The following is a 25103-nucleotide window of genomic DNA, read 5'->3' on the forward strand; positions in this document are numbered from 1 at the left end:
GGAATGTTTATTATTTTATTATTTATTATTATTTGCTTGACTAGATGTGCAATTTTCATAATATGTTCTGCAGTGGTGGAAAAAGTAGCCTACTCAGATGTTTTACTTAAGTAAAAGTATTAATACTGCAATGTAGAAATACTCCGTTAAAGTTCAGAATTCAACATGTACTTGAGTAAAAGTACAAATGGTATTGGCTTCAAAATGTACTTAAAGTACCAAAAGTAAAAGTACTCATTATGCTGAATGTCGCATATTTCAAGTTTTCAAATGTATAAAAATCTTTTGAAAATAGAAGATCTACAAGCTCACAATGAGTCACCATGCGACGCATTGTGAGCTTGTAGATCGGCAATTTTAAAATGGCCAAAATTTATTGAAATAATAATCCAAATCTGTAGTGGAGTAGAAGTAAAAGTATTGGAAATTGGAAATAGTCAAGTAAAGTACAAATACCTCAAAATTTACTTAAGTACAGTACTTAATTAAATGTACTTACCGGTAGTTACTTTCCACCACATGTTCTGTAATATATTTTGTCTCAACTAGTCTGTATTGTCTTCTTTTTGCTGTAAAAATTAGTAGTAATACAGTTACTTGAAATTTCAATCTTGTAGACATGAGATGCTGAGCATTTCATCCATTGAAGTACAGTCCACATGTTCACTATGTTGCTGTATACCCTTTGTCTTTAATAGTAGCACTTAAAAAACCTTGTTCAATGAAATATGATCACATAAACTGTTATGAGGAGACCTGACATCTGTCTTCCCTCAACACTCTGCTGTACAACATCTCCAGATGTCAGTTACACTGCTGGCTGATCTATAGTATGATGTTTGCGTGTGAGAGCCAAACCCAGCCCACACTCTTTAGCTTTTAAATACTTTTTTGTTGAACAACCTCGGGGTTATCTTTTGCTGGCCTGTCAAAATCATTCTCCCTCTCCTCTCCTCTGCTCTCTTCTCCTAGCTCCCTCTCTCTGCTCTGCCTTGTTAAAACTGAGGTAAGACATGACAAACTGCCAAGAACTGCTGCTTAAAATAAGTTAGCTGAAGTGATTAGCATCAGGAGAGTATGCATCTGGAGAGGGAGGTATAAGAAGTGCTGAAATAATAGTGTTTAGACCTGAATCTGCTGACCTCACTTGGCTCCATGCATCTTCAGGCATGTGGCTGCTAGAGGACAACATCTACACATTGACTGACTGCACATTGACTTCAATATTGCTGTACCTTCAGTAACAAAGCAGCATTATTCATATTATTGTGTATGGTCTTCTTCTCAGAAAGGAGTGTGACCTGTTCAATTAAGTTGATCTTAGCCTACTGCATATTAAATGTCAGTAGTAAATGTCATTAATGATGTCATGTAATTTTATACAACATATATAGGGTTACATTTCCAAGGTAAAAACGTATATTGCTTATTAGCAGTGGTTCACAAACTTCTCAGGTCGAGACCCAAAAGAGACCCAACAAGTGAAAATAGCAGATCTACAAGCACACAACGCGTCGCTTCACACCGCGTTTTGAGCTTGTAGATCGGCTACTTTCACTTCATTTTTTGTTATTAAAACAAATATCTTTTTAAATATATATGTTTTTAAATGTATAGGAAAAGAAAATGGGATTTTTACTCGAGTCGTGACCCATAAAAATGTGTCCGTGACCCACAAATGGGTCCGGAGTCTATTTGGGAAATAGTGGCGATATAGCATTTTTTTCTCTTCCCTACCTAATATCTGCTATATATAAATGAAACACACACTCATAATAGTATAGACATGACTGACTGTGACACTTACATTTTTCCTGCTTTGTTGTCATGTTGTAAGGCATTGTAATCTGTGTATACTATAGGCCTCTATGTCTATTGCTAAAATGAGATTAAAACAATCAACAATAAACCGATTTGCCTTTATATTACTAGAGTATTGAATCCCATTTATCCATGTACCTTCCACAACTTCACAGCACTGGCATGCTATGTACAAACACACTTTTCACATTCAATCCTCTCCTCTTCCCTCCTCCTTCCCTCCTTCCTTTCCTATACTGTCCTCCCCCCTTTCCTTTGCTTCTCTTGTCTTTGCTCCTTTCTTTAGTCTTTAGTCTGCAGTATCACTTTTCTCCCCTGCACTTTGTCCTCTCCATGGGTGATAACATAGACATAGATTGTTGTAGTCAAGGTTACCAGCAACATCCTGGGGGACGTTTGTAAACATCTGGTTGACCCATGAGCAGAAAGAGACGAACAGACTCCAGATGGTCCTTTTTCCTTTCTCTCACCTTGCTCTGCCCACACGGGGGAGCTATCAGGTCGGTAAAGAGCTGATCCAGCATCAGTGTAAATGGTGCAGAGCTGATTCCTTCCATTCAGTGGCGTTACCTGAACCAAGGAATATGGCCATATATCATTGCACTATCATTTGGTCTGTCCTCTACTCGTATCCCTTCATCTGTGCTATGTCTGCAAGAAGCCCCTATGCCTCCCTTCCTCTTATGTCCCCGCCCCCTTGTCTTTTTCTCCTTTTTATTTTTTCCTGTCTACTGAACAGAGACGTGTTGATGTGAGGCCCTGCTCGTGTGGCCACAAGGGAACATGTCTCTGGTGCTTTTGATCACAAGCAAGATCAGGCATGTGTCCACACAGCTCCCCCTGTGTATAGCCCACTGACTGATCGCACAGTATAATGGGCAGGCCCTGACATCCAAAGACGCACACCCAGTCACCCACACACTTGCTCCAGCGGTACAATCGCAAAGGCACACAAGCACACTTGCACTCCTATGTCCTATCTACCCCCAATGGGACGGGCCTGTGGTCCATGTGTTGGCTCTGTTCACAGCAGGGTGGCTTGTTTACTGGACACATGGGAGCAAGACAGCAATGGTGTGTACGTATGCGCTTTCCCCCCTTCCGTGCCCTTTTTTCCCATTTGACAGTAAGATGGATGATTGCAATCACAGGAGCCATCAGCGAGACAGAGTGGAGGTCTATGGGGCAGTGAGACACAGCCATGGGAAACCAGCCATCAGATTACTATAGCCCGCTGCCATGGGAACACTGCTCTGTTTATTTGTCTGCATGGTGGTGGGTTGTTGTTTCATACGCATTTCTTACTTTTAGCTTTCTGTTGGCACTTTGATGTACAGAACATGAAAGCTTCCTCATAAAATATGTGTAGGCTGTGTGTGTGCGTGTGTGTGCGTGTGTGTGTGTGTGTGTGTGTGTGTGTGTGTGTGTGTGTGTGTGTGTGTGTGTGTGTGTGTGAGTGTGTGTGTGTGAGTGTGTGTGTGTGTGTGTGTGTGCATGCGTGTGTGCGTGCGTGTGCGTGTGTGTGTGCGCTTGCACAGAACAGTGTGTTGTGCGTGTGCGTATGAGAAAAGAAGCTCTTTTATAGTTCACCATATAGTACAGTACAAGCCAACTGTAATTTAATATGTCTCTTCAAACCAGTACAAATGTGGCAGATTTCATAGTGATTACACTGGTCACTTTGATCCCCTGAGAGAATGAAAGACAGACTTTTCACTCTGCAGTCAACGGATGTTTTTTAAGAGAAACATCTGTTGCTCGACAAATGAGATTATTGTATCTGTAGCCAGAGGCCGTGCCATGTAGGTTATGAATGGCACAGTTAGCAAGGGGAGGGGTTGGGTTTGCTCTGACTGAACCCTGAGAAGGATCTTTGTTAATCACCAGTAGCTGGTAGTTGGGACTGGGAGGTACAAATCAAACGGAGTAGCCATGAAAGGCTGGCCATTCATCGACATCCACCTTGAACCTGTTTCGGCAACGTCTCTCACTGCCAACACCCATGAATCACTATCTCATATGGATACATTGGATATTTCACCTTGTTGCCAAGCAACAACTCACCAGTAAACCTGCTGGCCCGTGGCGCAAGGTGATATTTCATTTCACAGGGAAGAATAGTTTGCATGTCCCCTCACAAAGAAAGTAACTGCTTGCCATGGCTTTCTGTGTGTGAAAATAATAGTACTGTGTTTAAACTATTGAATGGAATTTCTTATTATTCTTATGTATGTTAATTATCCCTGAATTAAGCACACTATAGTGTCATAATATCTAACCTATCTATACCTGCTCCTTAGCAGACACAAACTACATAGCAAATCCCTCCCCTTATCGACCCCTGTTCTGTGGGTCAAAGATCTTGAAGGCAGTGAGAAATCGATCTCCTAACAAGTGACATGTAAAACTGCTAGTGACAATAGTTTAAAATCTGGAGTGTTAATGTAACTCTGAGTTAAAATAGAAATTAACTTTCTCGATTTTATTGTGTATCAGAGAGCTCTGGGGTTATTATTTGGTAACAAGTATTAGTTAATATGCTGAGATGCATAAAACAGGAATATATTGACAGACAGACAGACAGGCAGACTGTCAGAGAACCTTCCTCCAAACACGAGAAGGAAAACAGTGAGGTTTTATAGGGCCCCCATAGGGCCTCAAGACAACATATCTCATCTGTAAAGTTAAGGCAACCCGACAGAGAACACTTCTTCATTGTGTTTTAACAACCGCACCATGCAGTATGTGTCATTTTGATGTGGACAGCACTCCATCGTAAAAACTGATTCTGGTAATCCACAAATCCTATTGTGAACGTAATTTCCACCTTGCCTGCTATTCTGCCCATGATGGTGAATGCCTTGCAGTCATAAGCAAGAGGGAGAGGAGACATGGAAGAAAGAAAGAGAGCATGTGATTACATGTAATATGATGTAAGTACATGTGTTCACAGTCACACAGAAAAATACCCAATACATTTATTTGAACTCCTAATTTGGTTTTATTCTAACATACTGAAGACAATAGAGCTTTAATTCTCTCTCATCCTTCTTTTAGTATTGTTGTCAGTAACATGTCAGGACAGAGGGTGATCGTAGTAGTTCCTTCTTTTAGTAGTGTTGTCAGTAACATGTCAGGACAGAGGGTGATCGTAGTAGTTCCTTTTAGTATTGTTGTCAGTAACATGTCAGGACAGAGGGTGATCGTAGTAGTATTGTTGTCAGTAACATGTCAGGACAGAGGGTGATCGTAGTAGTATTGTTGTCAGTAACATGTCAGGACAGAGGGTGATCGTAGTAGTATTGTTGTCAGTAACATGTCAGGACAGAGGGTGATCATAGTAGTTCCTTCGTGTTACATCTATCTACTGACGTCAGCAGGATTTAGATTATTTCTTTCTTCAGAAATATATTAAGAATGTTACTTATTTATTATTATTTAGATAATATGTTATGACAGATCCTATTTTGATATTTCCCTGGTTTCTCTGAGGCACTACATTGTTCTCTTTGCACTCTACTATTTACCATTTGGGTTCATGCATACTCTGCACTTAATAATCTTGCACTTGAAGTCGCTCTGGAGTGTCTTCTAAATGCCTAAATTATAATTGTAACTTTGAGTATGAAATACTACCATATTTTGCAGGCTTATCTGTGGTCAGATAACGAAACCTCATATAACAATAGAAGGCGTGCCGTGTGCCCATCCTTAACTAAAAAATCACACCCGTGTGAACTGAGTGGTGCAGTGACGTCACATACTAACCATAGCAACCATGCTCACCCGTACAGGCACAAACACACACGGGTACTAACAAGGCCAGTTGTTGGAGTGGTTTGCACCACTCAAAAATACATTGCATGGATGTACCTGGGATGTATCCCAGGACCTTGGTTGGGATACATCCTCAGTGATGTATCCCAAGGTCATCTGGGTTTCGGGTCTCTCGAACATCATACCCCTCACTCAGGTGACCCAGCCGGGGTGATCAAGTCCCGACTTACGTCCCAGTAGCTACCCTCGATCAGTCCCATTAGGGCAAGACCAAGGCCACACAATCCGTTGCTCCGGAACTACTCTACCGGGACTGGGAGGATCAGCAATCTGGCGCATGGAGAGACTAGGCTCTGTGGGTTGACTCCTGTCCGGGCCCCTCCTACGTCTCACCAGGTCCACTCCTGCTCTCACCAGGCTCAGGACCTGTGTGTTGCACCAGACTAAAGGCCTCACCGAGGATTTTTGGGCTTCCTCCTCACGGAGGACACATGCTGGGGCGTTAACCCATACTGCTCCCCCGGGTGTCGTCTACATTCTGGCCTGTCTCTCCGGGCGTCACCAGACTATACCTGGTTGTCACATAGTCTATTCCTATGAGTCACTATAAATAGAATAACTATAACTAAAAAATAACGATGAAAAGATGGTTAAAGATGGTTCAATACCTGTTAACATTACACAGCAATATCACCTTTGCAGCAGGTGCTTTGCAGCAGTACCATCTGAGGGGAATAATTCTCATGGTGAATTTGGGAAAGGTAAACATATACGCACACACCCCTAGTGCTAGAAAATGTGATTGCATTGCATGAGGAAATGTATTATGATTTTCAATAAATCTAATATAATGTATGTGTGTAACTCATAGCATGTAATAGCATTTTTTTTGCCATGACATATTTGCAGCAGCTTTTCACTAGCAATTGTTTATATGCAAAGCACCTCTATGGCTAGCAAAATCACTGGCCCATGCACTTTCCCCTTGTAACTACCCCACTATCCCAAGTAATATTATTTTCCTGTCTAATTTTCTGGTAGTGTTTTAATGCAAAACAATCAAAGAGGTAGGAGCGCACACCAATAGTGGGGAGGTGCTGACCACGGGAGACAAACTGTGAATAGTGAAAATAGGAATGAGAGGTCGCACAGCTCGTAGTTACGATGCAAAAAACATTTTACAGCTTATGTGTGTCCCTGGGTCTGTCCCTGGGTCTGTCTGTCCCTGGATCTGTCTGTCTGTCTGTCTGTCCAAGCACGAAAATAGCTTGGTTGGTTTTCAGCATTTCTCAACCGTTTCGGTCTGGATGTTCCAGGGACCCCCCAGGAACCCCCGGAGACCCCCACAACTCTGTCATTTCTCGACCATTTCGGACGTGGGGTGGCTCGCCGGAACCGGGCCAGCCCCCTGGCCGCATTCCTGGGGGTCTAGATGTTCCAAGGACCCCCCAGGGACCCCCACACGGTAACTCTATCATTTCTCGACTGTTTCGGACGCGGGGGGGCTCGCCGGAACCGGGCCAGCCTCCTGGGCACGTTCCTGGTGGTCTGGATGTTCCGGGGACCCCCAGGGACCCCCCGGGGACCTCCACATGGTAACTCTGTCATTTCTCGACCATTTTGGACGCAGGGCGGCTCGTCGGAAACGGCCCCGGCCCCCTGGCCGCATTTCTGGGGGTCTGGATGTTCCATGGACCCCCGTGGACCCCCACACGGTAACTCTGTCATTTCTCGACCGTTTCGGACTCGGGGCGGCTCACCAGAACCGGGCCAGCCTCCTGGGCACGTATCTGGTGGTCTGGATATTCCGGGGACCCCCAGGGATCCCCCGGGGACCTCCACATGGTAACTCTGTCATTTCTCGACCGTTTCGGACGCAGGGCGGCTCGCCGGAACTGGGCCAGCCCCCTGGGCACGTACCTGGTGGTCTGGATGTTCCGGGGACCCCCATATGGTAACTCTGTCATTTCTCGACCGGTTCGGATGCGGGGCAGCTCGCCGGAACCGGGCCAGCACCCTGGCCGTGTTCCTGAGGATCTGGAACTTCCGCGGACCCCCCGGGGACCCCCACACGGAGTTGCACCACTCACTTCACACGGGTGTGGTTTTTTATTAGATTACCAACGTTTCGGCAACAAAATACCTTCTTCAGGGTATGACGTGGGGTATGAGTGTTGTAATGCAAGACAGAACACATAGCTACCGCTGGTGCAATCCTATCACATATTTTCTAACTGTATACCTGGCCAGAAATTAGCATTATTCCGCTCAGATGGTACCAACCAACCCTACTGGCTCACAGACTATATAGTGCAAGGATTAAATAATTAGGCTACTAACCTTACTAGCCTTTTGGGCAAAGGTAGCATTATTCCTGTCTGATACTGGAGACAAACATACCGTGTTTACCACACATTCTGTTACTAAATGACGATTCATCTCTAATAACACTTCACAAGAAGAGAGTGCTATTTGCCGGTTAACGGCTGCAAAAAAGATGCTGGTAATGAGATGGAAACCTCAGTAATATCCACCGTTGGAAGTTATCCTTCTATGACGTTTTGAGTTTGGAGGCTTCCAGTGCTCGAGCACAGGGAGCAAGAACAGATTCCATCTACTGCCCTACTTACAACAGAAGGTTAAATCAGGACTCTGAATACCTGTACTGAATACCTGTACTACAAGTCTGATCCATCCATGTTTGTCTGTTTCAACATCATTGTCACGTTTTGTTTTGGTTTCCATCTAATTTGTTTTGCTAGAAAAAGAAACGTGTATTATGTTATATGTATACATCATTGTTGTTTCCCTCTCCTGTAATGTCTGTGCTAACCCGGGGTTCTTAAAAAAACAAAAGTTTAATAGTCACAAACAAATAAAATAATTAGGCTACATTGGGGAACTATTCTGGACCTCTGAGAACAATATTGACTTCAACTATTGTGTGTGACAATATCACACTCCTGTTCCTGAGGTAAGGAGATGAGATGGATCATTTCTTGCTTATGAGTCAAATCAAGTAACATATTGTAATAGTTAGCCTACTTCTAAAACCATTATCAAATGGTTCTCTCTCCCTCCCATTTTTGGAGGATCTATAAAAATAGGAAATAGTTGTTTAATTGTTTGGTGGTCAATATATGCAATGTGCATGTAAACTATAATGAAGCGTGGTGGGCCTTATAGTGCCATTCAGTTACTTAGACCCCTCTGAGCAAGAATCTCCTAGGTTTATAACAGAAGCAGGGTGGCCAACTGCACTGATTAGCATAGTTCAGTCAAGACAACTCACTGATATAATGTATTGATTTTTTAATTGATCTTTATTTATTATTTATGTTTATAACATGGTGCCAATAGCTTTTGTTTCAGCGGACTAGAGAAGCTTTTATGGCTGGCTGCAGCAGTTATGTGCATAGAATTTGCTCATGATACAGTAACATACTAGCTATAAAGCAGCAAAGCTTGTGCTGTGTGTGTGTGTGTGTGTGTGTGTGTGTGTGTGTGTGTGTGTGTGTGTGTGTGTGTAGTTTTGTGACTGAACTTGCATCCTGAATATCTCTGCTTTCTCTTTTCATACAGTAAGTCTCTTTTTATTACCCACACAAAATGAAAATATTATCACTCAGATTATTCACACATACGCACGCACGCACGCACGCACGCACGCACGCACGCACGCACGCACGCACGCACGCACGCACGCACCACACACACACACACACACACACACACACACACACACACACACACACACACACACACACACACACACACACACACACACACACACACACACACACACAGGCAGTACAAAGTAGACAATTTTCACAGTTCTCAATAAATAATGTAACAATCACATTGTCTCCAGGCCAGGAAATGATTAAAGAAGCATATCCCTTCACTTTCTCTCTGAGGTGTAGGCAGCATGCACTAGGCCTAGTGTAGGCTAGTCAACAAATCACCTCATGGCTTTCATTTTCCTTTGGTGTTGTAGGGGTCAGGAGTCAGGACACACTTCAAGAGCGAAACCAACCTGTAAGGTCTGTGACCACATCAGCCCTGCCTTTGGCGTTTCTTACAGCTCGACAGGCTGTGCAGTAGTGTTCAGACCAGAAAGTGGGCTTGTGGACAGCGTAACTCCTCCGCCAATCCAAGTGGTATTGCAACCGGTCTTGGTTGCGTCTCAGCAGCAACAGGTACTGGGCCAGTCTTTGGACTGTAGGAAAGTCATCCACATGGATGAAAGCCTCTGGCGGCAGAAAGCGTTCATAGTTCTCCCTGGATGGACCCAGCACCACCGGAACTGCTCCAGCCAGCACGGCATTCCACACCTTCTCTGTGATGTAGTCTGTGTGCGCAGAGTTCTCCAGTGCCAGGTAGAACTGGTATCGTTGGGCTAACTGCACCACACTATTAGTCCCTCTGTCTTCAGGTAATGGGCGTCCTGCACCACCAAATACATCCACGTGGACATAACGGCTGAGCTGATAGTAGAATGCCACGCGGGCCTGAGACTCTGACCAGTTGCTGATGACCCAGGCCACAAGACGGGGTCTGGGGTGTGGACGTGAAGGCCCACGGAGGACATGAACATGCGCAAGACCCAGTGGTCTGACTGGAAGAGGGATCAGGTACCCATAGGGCAGGAAAATGTCTGAGTCAGCCCGGTAGCTCATGGTGAGATTAAAAACTCCCTCAAGCCGCCATAGTCTGGGTGTGTGGGTGGGGGACTCAAAGTTCATCCAAATCCATTTTTGCGCACGGGGGCGTGGTTCCGGTGGGACTTCACACACGTTGGTTGCAATTTCCCGGTGATGGATGATCACGGCGTCCGCCTGCGGGTATGCGCGCCAGTCGTCAGTCAGCGTGCATCCGCGAATCTGGTAGCGCGCCTCGCAGTCTGGGAGTTTGCGGTACCTACTGAAAGGATGCGTCCAGATCAGTAGCGTCACCGGACTGGGCTCTCCACTGGTTGTAACAGTAACAGAGATATGTGTTTCAGACAACGGGTCGGGCAGATGGAGGAGACAAACAGTCAAGACGAACAGAAAACATACAGTTCCCACAGTCATCCAGGAGCACGGTGTTCTCAAAAACACCGCGTGGGATTTCAGCCGGGTCACACTGGAGCTCCTGACACTGACAGCTCCGTGTGTTGCAAGTGGCGCGCGTCCTAGTTTCCAATGAGTGCCACATTCCATCGGAGCCGGTAGTTCTTCCAATTCCTTCACCAGCTCTTCACTAACCTTTCAGAAATCAACATTTCAGAAAGCCTTTTCTGAAATTTCTGCAGTCACTTCGCCAGGTCTTCTTCACAGCTAGTAGTAGCCTAGTCTAATCTTAACTCCCATAAATCATCCGTCTCGTTTCCATCAGCTTTGAAAACAGTCCTTAGTCCTCCTAATCCCCGGCCCAAACTTTTCCTCCCTTCTCAAAACCTGCCTGTTAACTGCAATGCTTCCTTCTTCCTCCCATATTGTTCTTGTAGACCGGTGTAAGATACGAATAAAGTGCTGATAATATCCAGGTGACCTACCTAGTAACCAACAATAGGACTGTGTCCTGTTTTTTACCGGTTTTTACCTGCATTGTTCTGAGTGAGTTAACTTAGTCAGTCAGTGTTGTTCAGTGTGGTGTCCGCTGTCGTCCGAGGCACAAACACAAAAACACACTTCTCAAACATTTGACGTGGCAGCGCTGGCCTGGTCTGGATTCCCATTACCGTTGAATGGGGCCTTTGTGGGGCTTGCTGACTGTCGGTCGCCCTCACTGAGGCTCTTTTAGGTTGAGTAAACACCTTGGTCCAGAGCAAGTAGCCTAGCTCCCTAGCCTAGATATCCGATTGCATAACACGCGAGTAGCCTATTAGACAAGCTGCAACATAATTCGATGTACAGGTCGGATTGATGGGCGTAGGCTCATTTTTTTCCATTACTTTATTAATGGGGCATTTAAATAAAAAATCACACCCGTGTGAAGTGAGGGGCTCTCTTATCATCTTACAACATCGAGGAGGGAATTATTAAAGTCTAACTCATGTTGCTATGATTAGGTGATGTAATGATTATATAAAACAAACTGTGTCAAAACAAACATTAAATTATCTTTATTGTTAATGGGATTTAATGTTTGTGTTAGGGACAAAACAAACATTAAACCTATGGCTATAGCGCCCCTCAAAAATATTAAAGCATATAGTTCTTTATTTTGGCTTGGGGCCAGAGGCCAAGCAAATTTGTGGAATAAAAAGAGTGCTTTTGGCCTGGCTATTAGGCGATAAACACATGCACAACAAAAATCACACCCGTGTGAAGTGAGGGGCGCAAAAAACAAACATTAAACTCTGTTCATTGTTAATGGCATTTAATGTTTGTGTTAGTGTGACAAAACAAACATTAGACTCTGTCCATTGTCAATGGCGTTTTTAATGTTTGTCTAGACAACAAGACAAACATTAAACCTGTATAGGAGGGGCTATAGCGACCCTCAAAAATATGTTCCATTTTGTGTTCTGTGGTAATATGCTACAAGGCCTACAAATACAATAGCATACACAGTCAAGTGTATAGGTATTAGGTCAGGATATCATGCAAGTCCCCCCTTAGGCCCCCTAAACCTCAATTATAATAGGCTACAACACTTAAATCAATGTCCACTAGGTGTCTCCCTACACAAGCACAAGTTCACTAAAAGTGGTATATTGGAACTCTAGCCTAATCTAAGTAGGCTATTGCATTTTTATTGTGATGAATAAACAATATTTCAGTTGCAAACTAGACAGCATAGTGTTTGAAATGCTTAAGCATGAATGTTTTGTTATTAATTAAGATACATTTTAACCACATTGATAAACGACATATTTGGACAGTGATCTATTCTAAATCAATGTTTCTCAAACATTTTATTTGTGAAGGACCTCCAAATTCATGCATATGTTCACTCATTTGGTGATCCAGTTCTGATATCTTAATTTAATTTAAGTTTGTTTGGTTGGTAACTAATACTATTCTTATCTGTTATCCTGGTGTTTCATTCTCAGAGCTGTTGCTGCTATGACACCTGAATTTCCCTCTGGGGATCAATACAACTTTATCTTATTTTATCTTATGAAAGAATGATGAGAGAGGGAGGTTGACAATCGTGCTCTGTTGTGTCTGAGCTCTGGTGGCCTGAAAAAAAACATAAGAACAGTGAGAAAACATATTTCTCACCACAGATATGGGAGTCCCTGTGGTTCCCTGTGTGAGGAAAAAAAGGTGGTAGAAGAGCCGAGGTGGGACAAGATGAAGCAAGAAGATTGTATATCTCCATGGGGGTCCTCCTCCTTCCTGTAACATCTATTCTCTCTTCTTGTGTGTGTGTGTGTGTGTGTGTGTGTGTGTGTGTGTGTGTGTGTGTGTGTGTGTGTGTGTGTGTGTGTGTGTGCGCGTGCGTGTGCGCGCGCGTGTGCGTGTGCGTGCGTGAGTGTGTTCGCGTGAGTGCATGTTTGTGAATAGTTATCCCCGTAAGAGGCTTTGTATTCTTTCTGCATTATTTATTCCCTCTTTCATCTCAACCGTTCTATTTTGAGCCAATCATTTTACTGTCCTCCCTGTGGGTGACGTGTATGAATTAGAAGCAGAACATTGTGATCTTATGTCATCCTAAGTTATATAGATACACACTGTACATGCCTGCACTCAACTTAGATGCTCACACATCAGAAGTTTCTTATTTTTTATGCCAAATAGCAATGTATTTTGACAATAAAATACAAATTGATTTGTAAACACTCAGAGTTTAATGTTTTTCTTTTTAATGTATTCCTTTTTTCTAAAAGATGAAAGTGTTTTTTATTCTGAAAATAATGTGTAAATACAGTCAGACTATAGTGATATAGTGTGTCTTGTAGTTCACCATCATTCATCTAAATACAAACAAAGACAACACACACAAAGATGGACTTTTATCTTTGCTTCCATCTTCCTCCCTTAAAAAAGATATCTTTCTTATCAAAAGCGTTCAGCCACGTGTCAGATCCTGGATCCGCGGGAAAGGATCAATACGTCTTCCTCTTGTTCAGCCGCCCACCTATCACCTCACAACAGTAAAACACAAGCATGTGTTGTGTACACATGAAAAGAGATAGAGTGACTCAGAGTCAACAATGAAGCTGAATGAAATCGCCCTCATTTCATTAAGGCAACACTTTGAAGTTGGTGTGTTTTAGTTGAAATGAGATGTAACAAACTTGTATTTTCAGTGCCTTGATCATCACAGCCCTGCAGGTCATACTGCTGTCATAAGCATGAGGAATGTACAGGAAACTGTAACAGACCTTACACCTCTTCCTCTGTAACTCTGTTCACTGTTTATTGACTGTCATGTCCATTAGAGGTAATCTTCTCTCTCTCTCTCTCTCTCTCTCTCTCTCTCTCTCTCCCTCTCTCCCTCTCTCTCCCTCTCTCTCTCTGTGTGTGTGTGTGTGTGTGTGTGTGTGTGTGTGTGTGTGTGTGTGTGTGTGTGTGTGTGTGTGTGTGTGTGTGTGTGTGTGAGTGTGAGTGTGTGTGCGTATTTGTGTGTGTGCTTGACCCATTCCCGCACTCAGAGACAGTTTTTTGATGGAATCCTTAGCTCTTCACTCATCTTTCCTATCGATTTTCCATGTATTTCTTTTTCCTTTTTTTCTCCCTCCCTTTTAGGCCTACTTTCTCCACAAGGGGATGGGATGTCTCAATTGGTCCCATCCAGAGAGGAAAAAAGCAAAAGAGAGAAAATAAATACAAAGAAAGAAGAAGTGAGTGGAAGAAGCTAGGAACTGTGGATGGAGGAGGGGGTTGGGCTCTGAGAGGACCCTGATCACAGAGGCCCTCACTGACCCTTGACCTTGATCATGACCTTAGTGAGTACCCCGGGGGTCAGAGGTTGTGTGAAAGTGGTGCTGTGGCGATTCACTCCACTGCAGGGTGATGATGATCTTATGCAGCCTCCCCAGCCTGTCTGACATGATCAGTGTTGTTCCCTGCCTTCGGCTCCCAATGGGCCACACATCCATCTCCTCACACACCCCTCCCAGTCCCAGCAGCCACATAAGGTTTGCTATTCACTGTAAAATCTGCTGTGTTCATTTAACTTATTCTGTTTTGATATACAGTAGCTGTGTTGGATTAAAAGGTGCACTGCATTGTGACTGCGGGAAATACATAATGTGTATTTGCTTTTCTGTTTTTTATTTAGGTATCTTCAGTGATTTCACTTTGGTCGAACCTCTCTCTGAATGAACTTGGTGTGGCAATGAGCAACAGAGATCAGTGGAAGCAGCTTGTGTTGCAGATCTCGAGGGCACTCGAATGACGATGATGCTGATGATTTAATCAAGTTTAAGGATTACATTTGTGAACTCCATCATGTTACCATCACTGTAAGTCAAGAATGGCATGAACAACGGAGATTAACTTATTTACTAGTTCTCAGTCTTGAATAATAATTTAGAACCCCCTGTGGTAACAGCTGGTGCTTTGTCTAAAACGTGAACCTGACAATAAGATATAGAGAATATTAGCTCGTAAAATGTCTTTTGACAACAAGTTGCAGTTATTATAAGAAATGTAGGCTATTTATTTAATGGCTCTGAATATAGCAGCACTGTACTTTAAGTAAATGATCTTTGTACCAGTTCTCAGAAGGATACTAAATGGTACAGTATGACTCAAAAACATCAAAGGATCATGCACTATCAACAGACATTTGGAGGCAAATGTTGTATAAAAGCTCATACAGAGGCTCTGGCTGGTAAAAAATAATGGTAGGCCTACTATATGGAATTCACTTACTTCTTTGTTCTATATGATTTTATCATCAATAGTAAGACAGCAGCACATCACGTTCTAGATCAAGTTGCTTTGTGTGACAGCAGGAGACAATAAACACACCATGATGGACATGTTGTAAAGTTAGTGAACCAGCATGTATTATGTGAAACCTGTATTTCTTGTTTGGGTTAATCACAGGCAGCATCTGATCTCACAAAGCCGAGCCCTGTGAAACACTAACGAAGGTGGGTAAATAAGGCTTGAATGAAGGAATTAATGACAAGGCTCCTCAGTCGTCTGCCGGAAATGTCAAAACATTAAGTAATACTTGCAAAAAGACACTGATAGACAGAGGAGATCAGGCTTTGCTGTAATTCACTATGTAGCAACTCCCATTTATGCATGATATTGAATCTGTAAAACAATACTTATCATTCACTACATCTTGCTGAAAATGTATAATTGGTGAGGGATGACGGACGGATGAGTAGACCAAATCAAACTGAATCTTCAATTCTTCATTGACCAATACAGTGGACATGTTTGTCTTATTGCGACTGAAGGTCGCAGTTAACTATATGGAATCGGTGAAAGAGCACGTGACATCATGTGACATCACCATGGATGGAGATACCTGATGTCATCAATATTAAGCCCATATATGGAGATCCCTGATGTCACCTTAACAGCGAGGTCGCTTCTCGCCTCAAGCATCTTACTGGTACTTATTTACAGTACTTATACGACCACACAATGGGGTTAGGTGGAGTTTCACAGACGTAGGACCAAAATTGCCACCATGTGATTATGGTTAATTATATCGCCAAAATGAAGTAGCCATTGAAATAATGACAAGCTATTTAATATAGATATAATCTGGCAACTAAATAGCATTCAGAAATAAAATATCATCAAATAAATAGTAATGAGCTCAAAGAAAAGGTTATATAAAAATACTGAGATCTGTATCAAAATATAATGAAAAAGGCACCATTATCTATGGCAAATTCTGGAATTATTTTTAGTGATTGCAATTGAAGTGTAATTGCTGTGAAATAAATGACCATTATTAAGGTTGGAAATAAAACAGTTGAATATTTTCTTCTCAGTATAGGCCATGGCTGACCTGATAGGCAATGGGCTCTGAGTATTAATCTACTACAGAGTGGACTCAGTCCAAGATTCATCATGCAGTCACTCTGGCCAAATTCTGATAGATCAATTGATAAGGAAAAGAAAACAATTTATTCAGCAGACACACACCACCCTGATAATTTTGTGTATTCTTACTTGGTGTGTGTGTGTGTGTGTGTGTGTGTGTGTGTGTGTGTGTGTGTGTGTGTGTGTGTGTGTGTGTGTGTGTGTGTGTGTGTGTGTGTGTGTGTGTGTGTGTGTGCGTGCGTGCGTGCGTGCGTGCGTACGCGTGCGTGCGTGCGTGTGTGTGTGTGTGAGCGCGAGAGAGAGAGAGACGTATACGGTAGGCTATACGGTATGTGTAATATTATATGTAGGCCTACAGTAGCCTATCTATATACAGCATAAATATATACCGGTATTATGCCTCTCACACACCTGATTGTTCAATAATTAATTATATTATATTAAATATCAATTTAATAATGCATTGCATGGTCTCTCAAGCCAGGACACCTGCTGTTCTATCAGTGTGAAATTGAATTGTGCTGTTAAATATACAATATTCAGTTGTAAATATTGTCAATATTATTTTTATATTGTCTTTTATAGTATCATATTAATTAAGTAATAAAAGAGTGAATGGTAACAAGATCATTCATTCATTTACTAGAGAGAAAATGCCTTCACTCACAAATGATGAGCCAAGAAATCCATTCCATCTTTTACCAATTCTTTAATGGTCAGTCCACGTCCGCTGTAATTAATATGCCGAGCCTGTAGGCTGGTTATAACAACCTATTACATAAAAAGTAAAAACTGCACCATGAGTCTCAGAAACTTGTTTGGTTAGTTAATATCCGATTATAATCTTCTCGTGTTTTATGCTCGAGAATAACAAACAGCACCAAATTGCAGTGGGTCAAATATAATTAAATATAAAACTATTGCACTTTTTACTTGCCTCCTGTGTTTTACCAAATGTCGTTATAAAGCATGTATTCATTGTATTGTTGTATATTATTATAAACCAATTATTGTGGCGTTATTGAAGCAGCACGCATGTTCGATATAACTCCATTCCGTGCATGTGTTCACCAGCAGGGGCTTTGTGGGGGCGATCCGCTTCGTGTTTTGTGCCCTGCCCAGTCCTCTCCACTGAACTCCAACCCTCACGCTCTCTATCAGCATCTCATTCCTGTCTCAATATGTCTCAAGATGGCGGCCAATGCAGGATCGATGTTTCAATATTGGAAGCGTTTTGATTTACAACAACTACAGGTCAGTTGAATTCTTCTCAAAGTGTCCGCTTTGTATTTAGTTGAGGTGTGTTTTCTCGATGGGGGTTGGTGTTTTGTGTTTTTGTGGTCGTTCTGTTGGTGTTTTGTTAGAGAATTCGAGACCTCTGCTCACATCGATGAAAGTGGCTCTCTTTGCTGATCAGAAATTGATCCTCTTTGTTCAATTCACATCGATCGGACACTACGACTCGCAGCCGGGCGATGCCGCGGGGATGCGCCAAAGGAGCAAATGCTTGTTATTTGTAAACATTTTTGATCATTTCGACTTGGGGAAAATCTTGTTTAACTTTACAGAATCACGTAACCGTAGTTAGCCCGAAGCTTTAGCGCTGCAAGGTTGGATAATTTGGGGGAAAATAAGTGCGACTCATTACGGTGGCGCTGTGGTGACACCGTTCACACAGGCAGGACATTGCGCCTGCTGCTTGTGTTGTTGCTTTTACTGTCAATTTGGCAAGTTTACTCGTCACAAATGAAAACATTTGCAGGCTAGTTGGCTAACGTCGGTTAAAGTGTTTATATTTATGTGGGAACTGGGAATGGTGATGATGATTTATCAACAGCCATTTTTTTGTTTCGCCACAGCAGCTTCGCACCGCTCAATTATACACTTTATGGCTAACGTTTCTACACACAGACGGTGCCACGTCTGTGGAAGTGGACGGGACAGCCACTGCTGCTGACACAAAGCATTTTTTAGAAAGAACCACGACCTTGTTTTGATAAAGAACTCAAGAAATGTTCCGGCACTGCGCACGTCATGCATAGAGGAGTCTCGATGATCCCTAGCCTCAGTAAAGGCTATAAGGAATAGGCCTGTTCACTATGAGAATAATATAGCCACTGTATATAATAGCTTGAGTGACCTATAACAGAAATCTGTACACAATGGATCTATTGTATTTTCCTGACATTTCAACTTTGCATACTGCATTCGGAGGCTCAATTTGTGAATATTAGGGGCTTTAGCCCAGTTTCTATTGTCAAAACATAATATTGTATTATGTAGGGTAGACTCATTAATCTTACATTATTCTGTGAATTCCATGGGCGTAGGGTTTGAACTTTTATTTAGGTCATGATGGCCTCAGCAGAGGGTAGACAAAGGACATTTAACAAGTGTTGTCAGCAGTCTTAGTGTTACATTAACACCACATCATCAAAGCTTCGGATCTATTTATTTGATTATACTTTGTCCTCCTGTTGTTGCTTTTTATTAATAGGAAATATGGGGCTTATCTGTGTGTACTGTCTGTCTGTCTGTCTGTCTCTTTTTGATGCCCCTCAACCCTCTCCCCTCCATGGCCCTTTAGTTTGCTTGCACCCGCTTCTCCATGTTTGAACTGGTGTGTGTAAATTTGTCTGAGATCAGGCATTTTCATAGATTGACTGCCAGAGCAGTGAAAGCACTGCCAGCAGCCTAGACATGAAAAATGCATCACATAAGTTTGTGATAAGGCCCTGGGTAATTATGGCAAAGGCCCCTATCACAAGCGATTAGTCAGGACAGTGAATCTGAGCGTGTGCGAAAAGGCTGGCGGTTGGCAGGCCTGTCTACAGGATAGGAATCAGTCAAGTATGTGTGCGCACGTGCACGTGTGTTTGTGTGTGTGTGTGTATGTGTGTGTGTACGTTGCTGCGTGCACTGGTATGCGCAACACTGCTCAGAACATTCGCTGTCTATTATTGATGACATCTTATTTACTCTGCCTCCTACTGAGAGGCTCCTAGAGGATAGCCTTCAGAGAATAATCTTTTTTTATCATCTATTTTCTGAGGAGAATCTTGGGCTGGTATGATATGATCATTAGAGTCTGCTCTGCACACGGGTTATCATCCAAATGCAAACTTGTTTTTCTGCTGCTTTTTGCTTTGACCAAATGGACAGCATGTGCATGCTTATTTTTACGCCTGTGTGTGTTCTGGGTGTAACAGGCACCCACAAATGAGAGCTTTTTTTGTTTGTTCTTTCTTATGATGAAAATCCAACACAGCCGAGATGTCAATAGCTGTAAGCCAACGTAGCGTGTATTCCTGAGGCTTAAACTGCTCATACTCATTAAAATCCCATTTGATCATTGGGACCAGCTCCCTCTGTAAGAAACTAGCTAGATGGTTGTTGCAGGACAGAGAGTGCTTTGAAACTCGTGTGTGTGTGTGTGTGTGTGTGTGTGTGTGTGTGTGTGTGTGTGTGTGTGTGTGTGTGTGTGTGTGTGTGTGTGTGTGTGTGTGTGTGTGTGTGTGTGTGTGTGTGTGTGTGTGTGTGTGTGTGTGTGTGTGTGTGTGTGTGTGTGTGTGTGTGTGTGTGTGTGTGTGTGTGTGTGTGTTTTTCACCATTACATGCCCAAATGGGAGTTACAGTGATGCTTTTAGCAAGGTCTCACTCAGTAGAAAATGGATCAGAGATTCAGAGATGATGGCAGGGTGACAGTGAATTACAGATGGAGGAGGCTTTAACATCTCTAATCCCTGTCTGTCCATTACACCGTTTCTTTAGAGGGGATCATCATTCACTCTCCTGTTTTTTTTTTTTTTTTTTAATATGTATTTATTTATTTTTACCTAGGCCAGCAGGTTCCTGGAACATTGTGTGTCATTTGAGAATGATGATCACTCTTCAGTCTCATATAGTTTAACAGGCTCACAATTCATGTGCGCACAGTGACTCCTAGGGCCCTTTTTGAAACTAGCTCCTCGCCACTCGCCCTACACACTTCCACTCGGTTTGAGCATAGATATATAAATAATAGAGATGGCACTGGGATTCCCCTCCCATCCAGTGCCGTCTCTATGATTTATATATCTATGCTCAAACCAAGTGGAAGTGTGTAGGGCGAGTGGCGAGGAGCTAGTTTCAAAAAGGGGGCTAGACTAGTGGTTCCCAACATTTTCTGGATCAGGGCCCTGCCCACTTGGAAATCTCAAAAGTATTCGTGGTCTACCCATCTGACCACTTAGCTGCCGTGTTAAGTGGTCAGATGGGTGGGCTGCGACGCTGCGTGCATTTTCAGAGCATGTTTATTTTAATGATTGATCAATCGATTGTGTTCCGTCTTGAATCAATGGAACCAACATAGTGTACGTTAAGTTCCTATTTATCTGTATCACAATGAAAACTATTTATTCAAGATTTTAAAAACAAAACAATACCATGATGACATTTCTTTTAAATATTATTATTACATATGTCATAAAATCTTAGTGTTTTGGCTATTATTTGCGGGTCCACTTACAATATCCCCACAGCCCACCAGTGGGCTCCGGCCCACAGGTTGGAAATCACTGTACTAAACTTTGTTTTTGCGAAAGCCGTGTAAATTAGAAACAGGCTTTTCTTGGTCCCCATTCCCAATTTAGGCCTAATAGCCTGCATCTCACCTCATAATGTTTCCTGGAACAAACCACGCTAGAGCCATTTAAGAAAGAAAAAGAGTTAACCATTGCAACAGATGGCTAAAAAGTCACTGGGATGAAAACTAGATATAGAGTTGCGGTTTTTATATTTATTTATCCACTACATCCTAATGGGTAAATTTAGGGATGGTTTTGAAAGCTGATTCTAGATCTGTGGTTAGTGGTAACCTGAGCAGTTTACATATCTCAGTGGCTGGTCCGCTGTTGTCTGCAAGAGTTTTAGTGTTAATTTATGAGCTGGTTGTCTGGACTCACTGGTGGGATATTTTTACCCTTCTGTTGCTGCACAGGCTTGGGGAGTATAGAGGAAGGGGGCATCACGTCATGGTTTTACTGTAGCCAACCAGTTCTCTGCCCAGTGACAAAACCTGGCATGGGGACTGAGGTTTCACTGTGTGTTGGGGGGTTGGTGAGCGACTAAGCGTGACTCAGAGAGCGAGAGAGAGAGAGAGCATGTCAGGTCTTTGGTCTCTTCTGTCTACTTTGGTTGAGGCTATGTCATGCTGTTTTCTAAGAGCTTGTACTTTTCCCTTATGAAGGTTACAACACTTCAAGTGAGGCTGAGAGGTAGGCTGTGGCTCCAGAAACCCAAATAAGCTGCACTTCTCATACCTCATCAGTGATAACATTGGTACACACTACACAGTGAAGGCCCATGTTCCCCAGTGGATTCATCCCACACTCTCAGTCTCCTCAGCCTTCTCCTGCATTCTGCTGTGCCCGAGTGAGGCTTCCTTACTGTAGATGTGATATGATACATCTGCAAGAAAATATAATCATTCTTTGAATTTCTTTAGTGTACTTTTTGTCTGGGCGCCCGCTGGCCTAGTGGTCCAGGCACATGCCACATATAGGCTCTGGCCTGATAGCGTGTTGCATGTTCGAGTCCCGCTCATGACGACCTTTGTTGCATGCCTCTCTCCCTCTTTCCTGTCCTTCTACACTGTAACTATCAATAAAGGCATAATAGCCTAAAACAAATCTTGTTATATCCACAAACTTTATTACAGGGAACAGAATTTTGATGGACGTCACCTGATTCTTTTTTATTAAAGATGTGAAACGGTTAACCGAAATGCCAAAATAGAAAGAGTGATATTTAGTGTTAATTTAAGGTGAGTTATTGAAGGCGTATATAGCCTAATTTATGACCCATGATTCAGATTGCTGTGCTGTAATAGGCCCGACTGTTAGAACCAAATTATTTATTTTATTCCACAAACAAAAGGCTCATAGTCCCTTAGGAAAATAATAGTTTTGCCTGTCTGAAGTCGGATGAGACTCAACCCAACAAAGTTTCTTAGGCATTAAGGCTGCTACATTTCGGGTAAAATTATTATTTTGCTAAATATGGTGAAAACAATTAATAGTAAGTGATTGGGGAATGAAATGATTTGATTTCAGCTCTGTATAATAAACCAACCACCTTCGTATAATGCAGTCCAGCACACATGGTGGGTTCTCTGGTGTACTCCTGAATGTTAGATGTGGAAGTACTGTGATTGTACACACATGGTGGGTACTCTGGTGTACTCCTAAATGTTAGATGTGGAAGTACTGTGATTGTACACACATGGTGGGTACTCTGGTGTACTCCTGAATGTTAGATGTGGAAGTACTGTGATTGTACACACATGGTGGGTACTCTGGTGTACTCCTGAATGTTAGATGTGGAAGTACTGTGATTGTCGTGTATCTGATATTACACTGGGTTTTTCGGAAAGAAGTTGATCTTCAAAAAATTGGGAAATGAAATGTTGGTAAATGTTGCAAACTCCTATATGATGTAGCAGTCAGCATATGAAATAGTGTAGGTGTAACTATTGATTATTTTTCTTGATTAAATTACTGTTGAAAAAAAATATAGATTAAAATAGACACTATTAAAGTGATGAATATACAATCCTAAATTGTGTTGGTGATGCCTCATTCATACAGGTGGTTGACGCTTTTATCTGCGGTGAAGAATCTTCCTTGTTTAAAAAATAAATACATTTGTCACTATCACCATGGCGTGTTATATTCATGTTCTATATATACTTGTCAAGGGTTGGATTGGGGGTAAGTCCCTGCGACATGCTAGCGTCATGTCCAGGGGATGTACTTGTACATCAAGCTGCCTCACGCTACAGAAACAGGAGATAGGCTCCTGCCCTATGGGCCCCATGGCTCGGCAAGGCTAACTTTTATACTTGTGAATCAAACAAGGATTTAAATTTAAATTAATTGCACAAAATAAACACTTCCAGTGTATTACTGTAACACAAGACGTGTACACATTTTCAATTGTAGATTTTTTGTAGATTTGTAGATCTACAAATAAGTACTCTAGTAGTAGTAAGCCTATCATTAATAAACAATAATCTGACAAGTTTAGTTTCTCCAGAAGCCCTTGGACATAGGATAGAAGACAGTCAGTAATGTTAATGATTTTGTTTGTATGAGCTTAAATTCCATATCTCACAAGTTCACAACACATGCACTCCTGTAAGACATAATTTACGGTAATAATTTCACATTTATTTTATTCAAATCAATTGTTTTTTTTTAATCAATGATATTGATTAGTTCAGTTAACTGTTTTGGCCCTAGTGTATTGTACAGCTATACAAGGCAAGAGTTGGTAGGTAAACTAATGCATTTTATTTCAACCACAGCACATTCATCATTTGCATACACATCTCCCCACAAGAGGCCATGTCATTGTGCAGTTGTGTCCATCTCTACTTTATACTAAAGGCTTTATTATGTTACCATGCCTTTAGCTTAGCTCGCTATTGGTGAACCGCTGGTTTGCCTTTCCTAATTTTAGTGCTGTTTATCTCAGTGTTACCTGGCTAAATAAGGCGTCAGTATATAGTTCTCCGTAGACCTTATCACATGTCAGTCTGCGACTCCGGTGTCACTGTCTGTTAGATCATTGACCACAAGTATTGAATTCTAATAGCCCTATTGGTGTGCTTTAATAGTCCAGGTATTGAATTATGATATTGGCATGGAGTGGTGGCCTTAGGATTGAATTATGATATTGGTGACTGCAGGCTAATGGTCCAGGTATTGAATTATGATATTGGTGCACTTTGATGGTGTAGGGATTGAATTATGATATGGCTCACTATCTGCTAATAGCTCACACTGTGTAATTTTCAATGCCAATCATGGCTTGAGTTGCTGGATCCATAACTGGCCTTTAGGCTCTACGCATCAATCAAATCAGATGAGAACAACCTCCCCCTGTGGCCCAGGTCCTGTCTAGCTCTCTGTTTTTGCAACATTTTTTTCAATTTCCATTTTGTGAAATTTGCAGTTTTGCAACTACTTGTATTTTGTTTTAATATGCATTATGCAAGGCTGGCAGTTTTCTCACTTCACCTCATAGCTATTTACCACAAGCCTATAGTTTGGGAAAGGTCTGGTAGTTTTACCTTGGTTTTACCTTCATTTTCTTAAGTAAATACTAAATAGCTGTACTGGATCAAAGGACTGTGAATGTTCCATAAAATAAATAGCCCCACAAATCCCTGGCAAATTGTTATTTAAAAATAAAGTGATTTTGGTTGGGCCTGATATTTGTTAAATATCCTGATTATATATTTATCCTGATGTATCTTGAACAGTGAGTTTACTGTTCCTACACCGCTGAGGGTGTTTATACACACCAACTTAAATGGTGAGAGCCTAATATTAAGTAATGAGTTGGAAATCTTAGCTAGTTTTATTTCTGTCACCATCCCATGCACCTCCGCATTGTTTATACTGAGCTCATTCCCATTTTGATTGTTAAAAAGCAGTGAGAGCCACGATGGTCCTGCTGCCAACTCAGAGTAACTGGACTGGCTGCTTCTGTGTCGAGCCTCTAAAA

The 25103-nt window shown here is 42.2% G+C and overlaps 2 protein-coding genes across 5 annotated transcripts in view; one reads left to right on the forward strand and one right to left on the reverse strand.

Moving 5' to 3' along the window:
- Positions 1-8905: 8905 nt before the first annotated feature.
- LOC306931889 (alpha-(1,3)-fucosyltransferase 4-like) lies at positions 8906-11377 on the reverse strand. The gene has a single exon (XM_079513555.1). It carries the CDS (start codon positions 10800-10802, stop codon positions 9618-9620), a length of 1185 nt encoding a protein of 394 aa, XP_079369681.1. The 5' UTR covers positions 10803-11377; the 3' UTR covers positions 8906-9617.
- A 6311-nt stretch (positions 11378-17688) lies between these two features.
- cux1b (cut-like homeobox 1b) overlaps positions 17689-25103 on the forward strand; it is a 77178-nt gene continuing 69763 nt past the window's right edge. For 3 of the 4 annotated variants that reach the window (XM_079514583.1, XM_079514580.1, XM_079514581.1), the window contains exon 1: positions 17689-17807. In XM_079514583.1, the coding sequence (XP_079370709.1) occupies positions 17745-17807 (63 nt within the window). In that variant the 5' untranslated portion in view covers positions 17689-17744. The remainder of the gene's footprint in view (positions 17808-25103) is intronic. The other variant, XM_079514582.1, reaches the window with a different exon arrangement.

This window comes from Electrona antarctica (assembly GCF_951216825.1).
Source record: "Electrona antarctica genome assembly, chromosome: 11".
In the NCBI taxonomy this organism is placed as follows: domain Eukaryota; kingdom Metazoa; phylum Chordata; class Actinopteri; order Myctophiformes; family Myctophidae; genus Electrona; species Electrona antarctica.

Coding starts and splice junctions, on each gene's coding strand:
- LOC306931889 (XM_079513555.1), bottom strand. CDS start 10,802: ATGGAATGTGGCACTCATTGGAAACTAGGACGCGCGCCACTTGCAACA.